Genomic DNA, 13,814 nt, shown 5'->3' on the forward strand with positions numbered 1-13,814 from the left:
TGACAGACTTATTTTTGTGAAAAAATTGATTTTCCAAATTAGAGTAAACATAGGGATGGCGGCCATTTTAAATTTCAAATGGCAAATTTTAGTGCAATTTGTTTCCATAATACCAAACTTTGTATGCGGGCGACTGATTTTTATTCTTGATTTTGAAAGAGAAAGATTCGTTGAGGAAAGTTTGAGCAAAAGTTTAAGCCTCTCGATTTGAGGCACGTGCTACTTTAACAGATACGGACTGTTTTCTTTGGAATGGGACACAGATAGTGGGCATAGCTATATTAGAAACATACTGACTCTGTACAATTTTATATAAAATGTCCAATACATGATAGTTATTTAACAAATCATTGTATAGCTCAACCCTGTGGCGTTTTTCTTCTGATCACCAATGTGGAAATTGTCGCCCTGGCTAAAATACGCGTCTCAGTACTCATCCCCATGATATGTTAACCAGTCGCTCAGTCAGGGCGATAGTCCTCCGCGTTGGCGACCAATGGTTACAACTAATGGAGGGAATTAGAGTGGACGGTCAACAGAAATAGACTGTTTTATTTTAAATACTATACAGGGATATTCTAACATAGACCTTTGGTGTATGTAAGAAGGCAGCCATAATCGGCACACCTGACACTGTTGAAGCATAAAAATGTGTAATATAGTAGTTATTTATAATACTTAATAAATGAATGTACTGCTCACGATCCCCTGTGGTATTCGTAGATTCGCACATCGAAACCTGTACTATAGGGACACCTGAGATATCAATGCTATCATGTTGATGGAGTATATTTCAAGCAAGATATCTTACGTTGAATATAATAAGGGACAAGTTGGTTGGGAACGCTCCCAAGGCAAGTATGTTTTTTACCTCACCGGTACCTGAAGAAACCGTCGGCCACAAATATTACCGATTCAAACCTGTCAGCTTTTCACTGGGGTGTAAAGAGATGTAGAGGGACAATACAAAGAGTCTAGAGAGCTCCCACAATTCTATGCAAAAAAATCACTTCGAAACTGGCGCTTGGTTGTCGTCCAACGAAAGAGATAAACTACTTGGAAAATGGGACCCGGAGTACCGTACTTAACCCGATTTCTTTTTATAAATTAGACTATAGGTTGACATTCTGTTTGATACAATTGTACGAATTCTGTTCGGGTTTTCAAAATTTCTCGCCCTCGGTTTTCGATATAACAATAGACAAATAATTCAATTCGGAATTACTGTGATTTCACACTTGTGTCTCAACCATCTTTCACTAGTGCCATCTTAAGGTTCGTAAATTATAAAATTGTTGTATTCAACCGAGTCAGGGTTCATATAAAGTTCGCACTGAACTTCTCTAGTTGCCCTCACAAGTGTCATGACTCAAATGATTTATTTTATTAATCTGTAAACAATTTCAATCACTCTGGTGAGGTCCATCGGCTCTGTTTAATTACGAAAACAAAAACTGAAAGGTCGAATTTTGTGTCGTGGCATAGCAACTGTCATGATCTACATTTGCAAGAACAGCGTCATATCAATGGTTAGTTTCTCAAACTTTAAGTAAAAGACCCGGATGATTTTTCCACCATTATGCTAAATACATCTCCATACTTTTGAGCGTATCGCTGGAAAGCGGCAAGAGGGCTACTCAGGACAATGTCAAGCAGGCATCCAATCACTGGCAAGCCATCTGGTCCCGGTGGAAAGCCAGGTGGTCGCGATGTAAATATGATCGCGCGGAGTAATATGAACAGAATCACTGCCAGAACTGCACTGGTGACGCTCACATTGTTTACGTATGATAAGATGTCGTTTGGATGTATCAGGTAAAATTGCAGCATCTCTGGGAGATGTCCTGTGCACACAAGAGGGAAGCTTGTATTGAATGGCTGCCACAAAGGGATGGCGCTTTTTATACCAGCTGTGCGAGTACCTGCTCTGGTCAACAGAAGTACCACTTTAACGTGGGTGTTTGACTAACAATGGATGTAGGTCGCTCATCCACAGTATCGAAAAGGGTCATGTAAACGCGAACAATGTTTAAAACATATTCTTTCATAAAAAGCCTAGATAAATTAAGTTCATGTATGCTACCGTTAATTATATATATATATATATATATATATATATATATATATATATATATATATATATATATATATATATATATATATATATTAAATATATATATAATCGGAAGCGAGGATGGTCTCAACAAGACACAACAAAAAGGCTTTCACGGTGACTAGCTTTCGCCCTGCTGACAGGGCATCATCAGGTCCAACTGGAGAATTCTAGTACATGTGGCACTAATAAGGTTTGAAAGTGCCAAGTATGCAAAATCAATTTTATATATATCGCACACGACGAAGATTGGTTTTTGGATGTCGCGAATGCAATCTTAGAAAACAATCTTTCTTTAGCTACTAACATATTTTGAAGCCTAATAATGAACACATGAGGAGGTTAAATTTAGATTTTCAATTAAAGGCTGATGGACTTATCAAGGATGGTAGCTTTAACTTTCGACCCCTTTGTAAACCATGATGTTTGTTCAAAGTATACATGATTGTATCTCAATGTTTTAGACAAAACTTGTGCGTTTAAAGAAAACATAGACCCAAGAAAAGCTAGCGTCTATGTGATAAAGAATCCGATGGTGCGTTTCAGTGGCAGTTAATGCAGTCTATCCAATACAAAAGAATTTTAGTCGCTACATCATGCCGTAACATATAAAATATTGGCCAAAGAGAGCCATCTTGATTAAATATCACTATCGCATATACAAAATCATGAATAATTTTGCATAATGTATTTTCAATTGATAAATGTTTGAAAGTCACTTAAACTGCTATATTGTTGGGTTTTTTTAAATTTTGGAGACTTAAAATTGTGCGTGTAAACAAGAATAGACCCTTGAAAAAGCTAGCGTCTATATAAAAAAAACATTTGTGAGTTTTGGTGGCAGCTGATATAGTCCATCAAAATCAAAGTCATTTAAGTAGCTGTATCATTTTGTGCAACATTCTGAAAAACATCTCGTCTAAAACATCATTTTCTGGGTGTATGATACCTCTTGAATGAATGACGTGTAAAAATTAAGTTGAGGACGTCAGCCAGGGTTACTTTACATATCACTAATTTAAAATAAGACATGTACAATTTAGCAAGAGATCCAATATTTGATCAAAATATTGTGTTGCTGCCTGATTCTACGAATTTTTTTTCAAAAAGTAATGTTTTAATCATATGCAATGCTATCAGGCGCAATATCCATTATTTTTCTCTCTACTGGTATAGCCTACTCACAAAATGGTTTACCATACTTCTTGTGACATTGGCAGCGATGTGCATTCTTTTAGAGGGGTACAACGCACAATGCAAAAGTTTAAATTTAAATTTACTGATGCAGTGTTTTTTCTGCACTTTCGAATTTAAGGTAGTATGTGCCTCGAAAGTTAAAGACTTGCTCAAACTTTCCTGAATAAACATTTTCATCCATTCTCTTACTAAATCAAGAATAAAAATCAGGGTCACCCTGCAAATTTTGGTAATAGAGAAACAAATAACCCAAGATTTCCCGATATTTAAAATTCAAAATGGCCGCCATCCCTGTGTTAACTATATGAAGAAAAAATAAAATTTTCGATTTTCGAAAAACTAAGCCGGTAAATTTTTTTTTTCACTAAGAGCTTCAAAATGAACCCAAACAAGAGGTATATCAGAAAGGAATTGTAAAAGTTTGAGAGTCCGAATGTCTGTCCCCGAGGCGTGTTGTACCTTAAGTAGGTAGACATCTCTTGTTGAGTAAATCAACCTGAGGTACCCTTTGTCAGAAACTAAAAGTCATCCTAATAAGGACTAAAAGAACAACTGCCTTGGCCTTAACAATTATGTTGTATCTGAAAGGGTCCACAAGAACAACTGCCAGTCTGCGGTTATTTTTTCAGTGCAACCAGTCTCTGCAAATTTCGATTTACTATCATGCAGCTGATTTTTAATGTAGGGGATGCTTTGATAATTAGTGTCTTGGTTTGATCGAGACTTTGTAAGGCTTCGGAGTCAGCGATATACCAAAATGGGGCTCATCAGTGGGGGGACACTCTCCTGTCGGAACAGCAAACTCGTATCGGTGCAGCACGTGGTGAAGAATATGAAGAGTTCGGCCTTGGCCAGCTGTTCTCCCAGACATGCTCTCGGTCCTACAAAACAGACGCATAGCAAAGTATAAATCGTTTAAAGTTGTGTGCGCATCGGAAGGGAAAGACATAAACGTTTGCTCAAATTTCCTCTACGAAACTTTCAACTATTCAGTTTCAAAATCAAGAATAAAAATCGGGGATCACCGTGTAAAGTTTGGTACTAAAGAAAAAATATCGAGATTTGAAATCCAAAATGGCCGCCACCCCTGTGTTAACTATATGAAGAAAAAATAAAATTTTCGATTTTCGATTTTCGAAAAACTAAGCCGGTGAAAATTTTTTTTTCACTAAGAGCTTCAAAGTGAACCCCAACAAGAGGTATATCAGAAAGGAATTGGAAAAGTTTGAGAGTCCGAATGTCTGTCCCCGAGGCGAATTGTACCTTTATCAGAGACAGTGCTCGGTCATATTTTTTTTCATAATTGCAGTTGTTAAGAAAATTTTGTGAAAGAGTCGCTATAATAATAAGTACTTATTCCAAACCATGCGCATGCGTAAGGGAATGTAGATTATAATTTTTAACCTTAGCTATATACACTGTCGTTTACGTTTGACTTGAGGGAATTAAAATTTTACCTATGGAGAATGGCAGAAATGAAACCGGTCTGATGACTTCATTGTTCGCATCCAGCATTCTATTCGGGTCGAATTTATCCGGTTGCTCCCAGAACTTTTCATCCATGTGAACTGACCACAGGTCGTTGATTACAGTAGATCCCTTCCAGATGGAGTAACCGCTTAGTTTAGAGTTCCTGACGGCGCAGTGAGGCGTGGTCAGTGGCGCTACGGGTCGTATTCGCTGTATCTCCATTAGCGTCGCCGATGTGAATGTCAGCTTGGCTTTGTCCCTCAGCGTTGGAACCACGTTTGAACCTGTTACGAGAAAACAACAAAATATTGATTACGGATGAGACAGCGCTAACATCATACTGCGTCGGTAGATTTTCCTGGGATTGTAAAAGATGAAACCGGAATGATGCTTTGACAGTCCGTTGGTCGGAAATACTTACCTCTACTATATGCTTGGTCAAGCTCTTCCTGATCTTTCTTCTGCACATCAGGATAGCGCAGCATGTTCAAGACTGCCCAGTTCAACGTGGTAGCCGTGGTTTCGGTCCCGGCCAAGAAAAAATCCAGTGGCAAGTACACCAGCTGGTCTTCGGTGAAGGATTCGTACGTTTCCCTGGAATCTGTGTACAGTCCCGACTTGTATTTATCTTGTTTGTCGAAGAAAGCATCGATGATGTCATTGAGATGTCCAGGGTTGTAGTTTTGTCTGTGTTCAGACACTAAGCTCTCGATGTACTGGATGATTTTCTCCGTCGGGGATGCCAGGTCCAACCAAGGTAGCCTCTTGCGAATTGGCTCCGGCAGGAGTTGGGCGATTTGCAGCAGAGTCTTGAATGGATTTACTCCAAAATGTTCATCTAACATATCAAGCAGGTATTTGAATATCGGATCGCTGTGTTCATATCTCTTGCTGAACGTCACAGAACATATTACATTGCAGATGCCACACTGCAGATAGCGAGTAATGTTGAAGGACTTCCCTTCTTCTCGTTGCAAGTTATTCGAAAGCGCATCTGCTTCCCTGGCGATTCACTTCTCCATCGGGTCTCCTTCCAAGCCAAAAACACTTGATGCACCTCAAGGCAAATTCCTTTTGCTCTGATAGGTCCCTGCCCCAAGGCCTCATAATGATACCTTGCGAAAAAGAAGTTTGAGGAATTAACGTTTCCTTCAAATTTGTTTTGCTCGATCAAGAAACTCGTCATTGACAAAGGAGGTGTAGGCAGGATCAATATAAAAAGATGTCAGGGAAGGTTAAGGCTGAAGTGGTAAAGCCTAAGTATGAGTATAAACATCGAACGTGTCAAGTTCATGGAGACGAGCAACGTGTACGGTGATGTGGCCGTTGTATTTCTTACGATACTGGCACATCTTTAGAATGATCAACAGCCGTAATACGATTCATCAAATTAGGCGCAGCTGTACCTGGTTTATATGCTTAAATCTATAAAATAATTACATGCAAATTACCACAGTTTTCATAAGCAATGTGGCGTTCAGATTGCAGGTCGGCCTGTGCAGTATTCCGAATTCACCGACCTGCACAAAATGTTTCGCTCCTTAGATAACAGGTAACTGTATACCTTTAAAGAGATTACTTTTTAGAATAGAAGTACATGTCGTTTAAAGCCCTATTTGCTGCGAATGTGTAACAAACCGATCTCAAAATATCCTCAATTTTCCAAGAGTTTTCTCTGAATAAGACTCATTAAAGACTGAGAAGGTGGATAACACTGTCATAAGTGTCGAGAGTTACATGTAAATTCAAACGTTTTACCAACATTTTAGATTTCCCGCCATTTTCAAAAACCAATCATGTGAAATAGAGATTATGACAACATACTGTCGGCCATCGTGTGGGTGCATTCAAGTAAATGGCATCATGCTTGTGTCTTGGATGATTACAATGTGTATGTGCACGAAGTACTGCATTTTTTGTACTTTTCCGTGGGGACGCCATTTTACGGGTGCGGTTTATTATTTAACTTGTTCAAATATGTAGGCATGGTCCAAATCATGCAGCAGTGCCATACGTCTATACAAGTCCTTCAGTCAGTGCATTTACACGAACCAACGTTGGTTTGAAAATACAATCATGAAAAAATCATTTACTAGTAATTCGCAGCTATTTGGGCTTTAAGATCATCTTATTTGTCTATTATCATCATTTGCTATATCGACATATCAGTATAATTATGTCTGGAAAAGTAAAAACTGCGAGTTTGAAAATCAATTTGAAATTTTTGTTATTTTCAGAGTAGTTCAACTGGACATAGCGTTTGGTCGCAAATATCACAGATTGTTCGTAATTTGCTTTTTGTAATTTTTCACTTTCAATATGTCAACAAGAGTTTGCAGCCCTCACAAAGGTTAGCATATCGCGTATGACCAATACTGATTAGCAGTAAAGTTGTTTTCGGTCGATAAGACAATGGAAAATGAAATGTCGTTGTCTCGATTTTGGTAATATTTGTTCTCGCTGCCCTACAATCGACCGGAGTATGTAATAATACCTGAGTACTGATTGACTCAAGTGGCGTGAGGGGGCGCCATCGTAGTTATCGTCCTTGCCCACTGTTGGAGAAATCGGCAATCGACACCATTATCGATGTGTCAACAATGCCCGCTCTAATTTTATGTTCGCGGCTTCTCGGCGATGTGCACTTTACGGTCACATGACTGTCCTTTTTTAGGGGTCAGTAAAAACGGGGTGACTGTTGCCCCGTCTACTCTAAATTCGTGAAGTGTTGGTTAAAGATTGGCGATTAACTTAATGTCACACATCACATCAATATGCCACCGAAACGATAACATCGTGAATGACCATCATGCTCACTGGGCAGTAAAAATCTCCCGCGTGTATATAGGAAGCTTTGGTTTGATCCAATAAAAAACGACAAAGTGTAACCTCTGTATGCTCATTTTCTTTAGGTTAACAGTGCTTTCTGATCGGTAACGCCACGATGGCTCCGCCAAGACTTAAGTGCATGGTAAACATCGAGTCTTTTTCACGACTTTACCTTGACCGGTTCAGGTCAGAGCACAAATCGCGATGTTGGAAGGGCAGATTTTGGTCATGCTATATCATGTCAGATGCTATCGAACCATCGGGGTGTGGTACGAAATGCATGACAGTGAAAAATGTGAGCAAAAGACTGTTGGACAGGAAACTAAGGGACATGGCAGAATTTACAGAGGGGTGGCCAGTTTTTTTTTCAAAATGAAGCTGCGCCAAAAAATGTCCCTTGAAATGCGTACACAGGAAATATTGTAACCCTCCACAATTTTACATGCGCGAAAAACAGTGACACTCACCTTGCGTGTCACCATATTAAGGTAGAACGCACCTAGGGGACAGATAGTCGGACTCTCAAACTTTTACAATTTTTTCTGATCTACCGCTTGTGGAGGTTCATTTTAAAGCTCTTGGAGAAAGAAAAACTTTCACCGGCTTAGTTTTTCTAAAATCCAAAATTTGATTTTTCCCTTTTGAGTAAACACAGGAATGGCGGCCATTTTGAATTTCAAATATCGCAAAATGTTTTGTGATTTATTTCGCTAGTTCCGAATTTTGCACGGTGATCCCTGATTTTTATTGTTGGTTTAGAAAGAGAATGGTTGAAAGGAACTGGTGCTTGGTGATATTAATATGCCACGTGCTAAATCAGTCTCGTAATTCGCCAGAACATGTCTCGTGACAATAAAATAGATACATTTTGTCCCAACTTCCTCGGAAAAAGTGACGCCAAAGGGTAATTTTGAAAGACTATTACCCCAGTGAAAGATTTTTTCAAAAGTGTCAGGTCACGTAACCGTCTTCTCACAATGTATTGTTGTAGTGCATTATACATCAAAGCACATGAAAAACGATAAGATAGAACAATATGAGCATATGGTGTTATAAAACACCTATAACCATTCTTTATACGGATTACAGTTCCTGTTTCCTATCCCTTGTGGTTGTACATTATCAGAGACATATCGCTGTACCCCTCGACCTACAGCCTCGAGGAAGAGCGATGTATGTCTGTGAATGCACGGCTCCTCGGAGCAATAATATGCCTCCTGATAGGGTAATACATGATTATTATATTATACCACTATAATTGATGTCGCAAATGAAGGGTATCCTATTACAGAGATTAAAAGCACTGTAGCATTTGGCCCATCGTTATTAAGCGGTGTAATTAGCAGGTGTTACATTCAATGTCGGCTTAATCCAACCCCGAGGTTAATAAAAGGGGTGGACGTATTTAACGAAAGTCAGTAAAACCATAGGCCCTCGGTAAAAACGAGTCTATGGTAAAACTTTAAGGTAGAAGCTCTGTTTACAACTTTTACCTTTACCCCCGGTTCCGAATGCCTTGATCAACATGTCGGGACGGCCAGCAAAGTCTTGGCCTTTTTCGGTCAGCATCTCTCGGTTTGCCCGTATACCATGACATAGTATTATATAGCATGGACCAACCTGCAAAATATAGAGGGAAAAAGTTACAGATTGTGGCAAAACTACAGTTTGCCCTATGGACTCAGCTAGCAGTGTCACGAAGACATTGCCTAGGTCAGCATTTTTTCACCCATATGTGCCTAGGTCAGCATTTTTTCACCCATATGAAAAACATATTATATAGAGTGTTTTTGAACGTTTAATCTGAACTGTCTAGAAGGCAATTTTCGCTCTGAACGGAGTCGAATATCTAGTTAAGTGGCCCATTATTCATTAAAGGGAAGGTGTCGTCGTGTGCTCAAAGGTTGACAGGGACCCCTACGACCGATGTAAACACTGTATCTTGGGTACTGTGGCGATTGATGAAAGTTAAAATATGTTTGTTAACGATGAATATCGTAAAAATTAAATGTCGCAGCTATGTTGACGTGATGCATCTAGATACCATGCATAAAATACATTGTTTGTAAATAAGAAAGTCGCAGTTCCGACGACACATTCCTTTATACATTTGTAACAGTGAATACCTTTCACATATCAGAACAACAATGTAACAATGTAAACTTATTCTTTTACTTTCAGGATCTCTTCTGGAGTAACTACTAAAGTTTCGACTGACTTATTTTGTGAAAAATTTTGAAAAATTTAATTTAACCTTTAATTTAATTTAATTTAACCTATAACCTTGTCATATTTTGATCCCCTAGGAAGCTGGTTTTTATTCCATATGAGCGAAAAATTCACATTTCTCTCCCATTTATATGGCGCAAATTACCCATTCCCCTAGAGATATTGTAAAAAGTAGCGTGGTGACACCCTTTTATTAAAAGTGTAAACAAAATGGTATTATGTCAGGAGTTTATTCTCCAAGTTTGGTCAAAATGACACCATTCAAAGCGACAGGAAGAAAGTTCGAAAATTATGTAGTGATATAATTTCGATATCGTCATTTTGTAATCGATACTTATGTTAAAAATCCTTCACAAACATCATGAAAACTATACATTCGATAGATATAGATCTTGAGTCTTGGTATTTATTAAAATATAACTCATTTGCCAAGCGTTTATAATTACTTTCTTTAGTTTAAATGAATTATATCATTTTATTTATTTCTAACTACGCCATTTTAACGTCCGTTTCCATGGAAACGAGCGTGGTGACCCCCATTTTTTATTTCATTTTGCACTTGCACAACTTCCAAGAATATTTGTGCAAAGTTTCAAGAAAATGACACCACAACTTAATTTTGACGTAATTCGTAGTACTCTCACCTTAAGTCTTTCAATTTGAGGTACGTACTACGGTCACCGTAAATTTGCATAGTCTATATATGGTAAAGGGGTGGGGCTTAGCGTACGTGCCGTCGACTGACTATTATCAAGGACGCCATTTTCTTCACCGCAAAGTTTAAATGTTTTCGTCGATACGATGGACCATGGACGTAACCAACAGTTGGCTATAGCCCTATTTAGTGCAATTGAAGCCGGTACGATCGAAGTAAATGAAGGGGTAACGGGGTGTGACCCAACTGTCGCAGAAACCCAGTCTACTTGTAGCTGCAAGGGAGCTGTCGTCCTCCATATTTGATATGTCAAAGGTCATGCAGACGACTCTGTTAAGTATGCCATGGCTTGTCGTGTGGGGCGCCCTTTTTAAAAAGCGGCCACCCGCGTAAAATCTGTGATTGGCTATATAAAAACAGGTGACCGAATAACTTTAACAGATATGGACTGTTTTCTGTGAAATGAGACACAGATAGTGGGCATAGCTATATTAGAAAGATACTGGCACTGTACAATTTTATGTAAAATGTCCAATACATGATAGTTATTTAATGAATCATTGTATAGCTCAACCCTGTGGCGTTTCTGCCAATCACCAATTTTTAATGTGGAAAATTATTGCCCTGGCTAAAATACTCGTCAATACTCATACGATCTGTCAACGAGTCGCTCAGTCAGGGCGATAATCCTCCGCGTTGGTGACAAGTGGTAATAATTAATGGAGGGAATTAGAGTGGACAATTGATAGAAATAGACTGTTTTCTTTTAAATACTACACAGGGATATTCTAACTTAGACCCTTGGTTTATGTTAGAAGGCAGTCATAATCGGCACACGCTGACACTGTTGAAGCATAAAAAATTTAATTTAGTAGTTATTTATCATAATTAATAAATGAATGTATTGCTCACTATCCCCTGTGGTATTTGCCTGTACCCATCGGGACACCTTAGACATCGACGCTATCATGCTGATGGAGGATATTTCAAGCAAGATATCTTATGTTGAATAGAATAAGGGACAAGTTGGTTGGGGGCGCTCCCAAGGCAAGTATGTCTTTTACCTCACCGGTTCCTGAAGAAACCGTCGGCCACAAATATTACCGAGTCAAACCTGTCACCTTTTCACTGGGGTGTAAAGAGATGTAGAGGGACAACATACAGAGAGTCTAGAGAGCTCCCACAATTCTATGCAAAAAAAAATCACTTCGAAACTGGCGCTTGGTTGTCGTCCAACGAGAGAGATAAACTACTTAGAAAATGGGACCCGGAGTACCGTACTTAACCCGATTTCTTTTTATAAATTAGACTATAGGTTGACATTCTGTTTGATACAATTGTACGAATTCTGTTTCAGGTTTTCAAAATTTCTCGCCCTTGGTTTTCGATATAACAATAGACAAATAATTCAATTCGGAATTACTGTGATTTCACACTTGTGTCTCAACCATCTTTCACTAGTGCCATCTTAAGGTTCGTAAATTATAAAATTGTTGTATTCACCCGAGTCAGGGTTCATATAAAGTTCGCACTGAACTTCTTTAGTTGCCCTCACAAGTGTCATGACTCAAATGATTTATTTTATTAATCTGTAAACAATTTCAATCACTCTGGTGAGGTCCATCGGCTCTGTTTAATTACGAAAACAAAAACTGAAAGGTCGAATTTTGTGTAGTGGCATAGCAACTGTCATGATATACATTTGCAAGAACAGCGTCATATCAATGGTTAGTTTCTCAAACTTTAAGTGAAAGACCCGGATGATTTTTCTCACCTTTATGCTAAATACATCTCCATACTTTTGAGCGTATCGCTGGAAAGCGGCAAGAGGGCTACTCAGGACAATGTCAAGCAGGCATCCAATCACTGGCAAGCCATCTGGTCCCGGTGGAAAGCCAGGTGGTCGCGATGTAAATATGATCGCGCGGAGTAATATGAACAGAATCACTGCCAGAACTGCACTGGTGACGCTCACATTGTTTACGTATGATAAGATGTCGTTTGGATGTATCAGGTAAAATTGCAGCATCTCTGGGAGATGTCCTGTGCACACAAGAGGGAAGCTTGTATTGAATGGCTGCCACAAAGGGATGGCGCTTTTTATACCAGCTGTGCGAGTACCTGCTCTGGTCAACAGAAGTACCACTTTAACGTGGGTGTTTGACTAACAATGGATGTAGGTCGCTCATCCACAGTATCGAAAAGGGTCATGTAAACGCGAACAATGTTTAAAACATATTCTTTCATAAAAAGCCTAGATAAATTAAGTTCATGTATGCTACCGTTAATTATATATATATATGTATGTATATTAAATATATATATAATCGGAAGCGAGGATGGTCTCAACAAGACACAACAAAAAGGCTTTCACGGTGACTAGCTTTCGCCCTGCTGACAGGGCATCATCAGGTCCAACTGGAGAATTCTAGTACATGTGGCACTAATAAGGTTTGAAAGTGCCAAGTATGCAAAATCAATTTTATATATATCGCACACGATGTCGCGAATGCAATCTTAGAAAACAATCTTTCTTTAGCTACTAACATATTTTGAAGCCTAATAATGAACACATGAGGAGGTTAAATTTAGATTTTCAATTAAAGGCTGATGGACTTATCAAGGATGGTAGCTTTAACTTTCGACCCCTTTGTAAACCATGATGTTTGTTCAAAGTATACATGATTGTATCTCAATGTTTTAGACAAAACTTGTGCGTTTAAAGAAAACATAGACCCAAGAAAAGCTAGCGTCTATGTGATAAAGAATCCGATGGTGCGTTTCAGTGGCAGTTAATGCAGTCTATCCAATACAAAAGAATTTTAGTCGCTACATTATGCCGTAACATATAAAATATTGGCCATAGAGAGCCATCTTAATTAAATATCACTATCGCATATACAAAATCATGAATAATTTTGCATAATGTATTTTCAATGGATAAATGTTTGAAATTCACTTAAACTGCTATATTGTTGTTTTTTTTAAATTTTGGAGACTTAAATTGTGCGTGTAAACAAGAATAGACCCTTGAAAAAGCTAGCGTCTATATAAAAAAACATTTGTGAGTTTAGGTGGCAGCTGATATAGTCCATCAAAATCAAAGTCATTTAAGTAGCTGTATCATTTTGTGCAACATTCTGAAAAACATCTCGTCTAAAACATCATTTTCTGGGTGTATGATACCTCTTGAATGAATGACGTGTAAAAATTAAGTTGAGGACGTCAGCCAGGGTTACTTCACATATCACTAATTTAAAATAAGACATGTACAATTTAGCAAGAGATCCAATATTTGATCAAAATATTGTGTTGCTGCCT

At 38.5% G+C, this 13,814-nt stretch overlaps 2 protein-coding genes across 2 annotated transcripts in view; one reads left to right on the forward strand and one right to left on the reverse strand.

Annotated features, from left to right (window-relative positions):
* LOC139143798 (multiple epidermal growth factor-like domains protein 6) overlaps nt 1–13,814 on the forward strand; it is a 435,859-nt gene that overhangs the window by 120,436 nt on the left and 301,609 nt on the right. The window lies entirely within an intron of this gene.
* Nucleotides 3,115–9,229, reverse strand: LOC139143783 (cytochrome P450 2U1-like). The gene is made up of 4 exons (XM_070714334.1): nt 9,103–9,229; nt 5,202–5,895; nt 4,768–5,064; nt 3,115–4,191 (listed from the first exon to the last, which is right to left on the reverse strand). Exons 2-4 carry the CDS (start codon nt 5,623–5,625, stop codon nt 4,052–4,054), a joined length of 861 nt encoding a protein of 286 aa, XP_070570435.1. The 5' UTR covers nt 5,626–5,895; nt 9,103–9,229; the 3' UTR covers nt 3,115–4,051.

Source organism: Ptychodera flava, chromosome 11 (assembly GCF_041260155.1).
Source record: "Ptychodera flava strain L36383 chromosome 11, AS_Pfla_20210202, whole genome shotgun sequence".
NCBI classification, from domain to species: domain Eukaryota; kingdom Metazoa; phylum Hemichordata; class Enteropneusta; family Ptychoderidae; genus Ptychodera; species Ptychodera flava.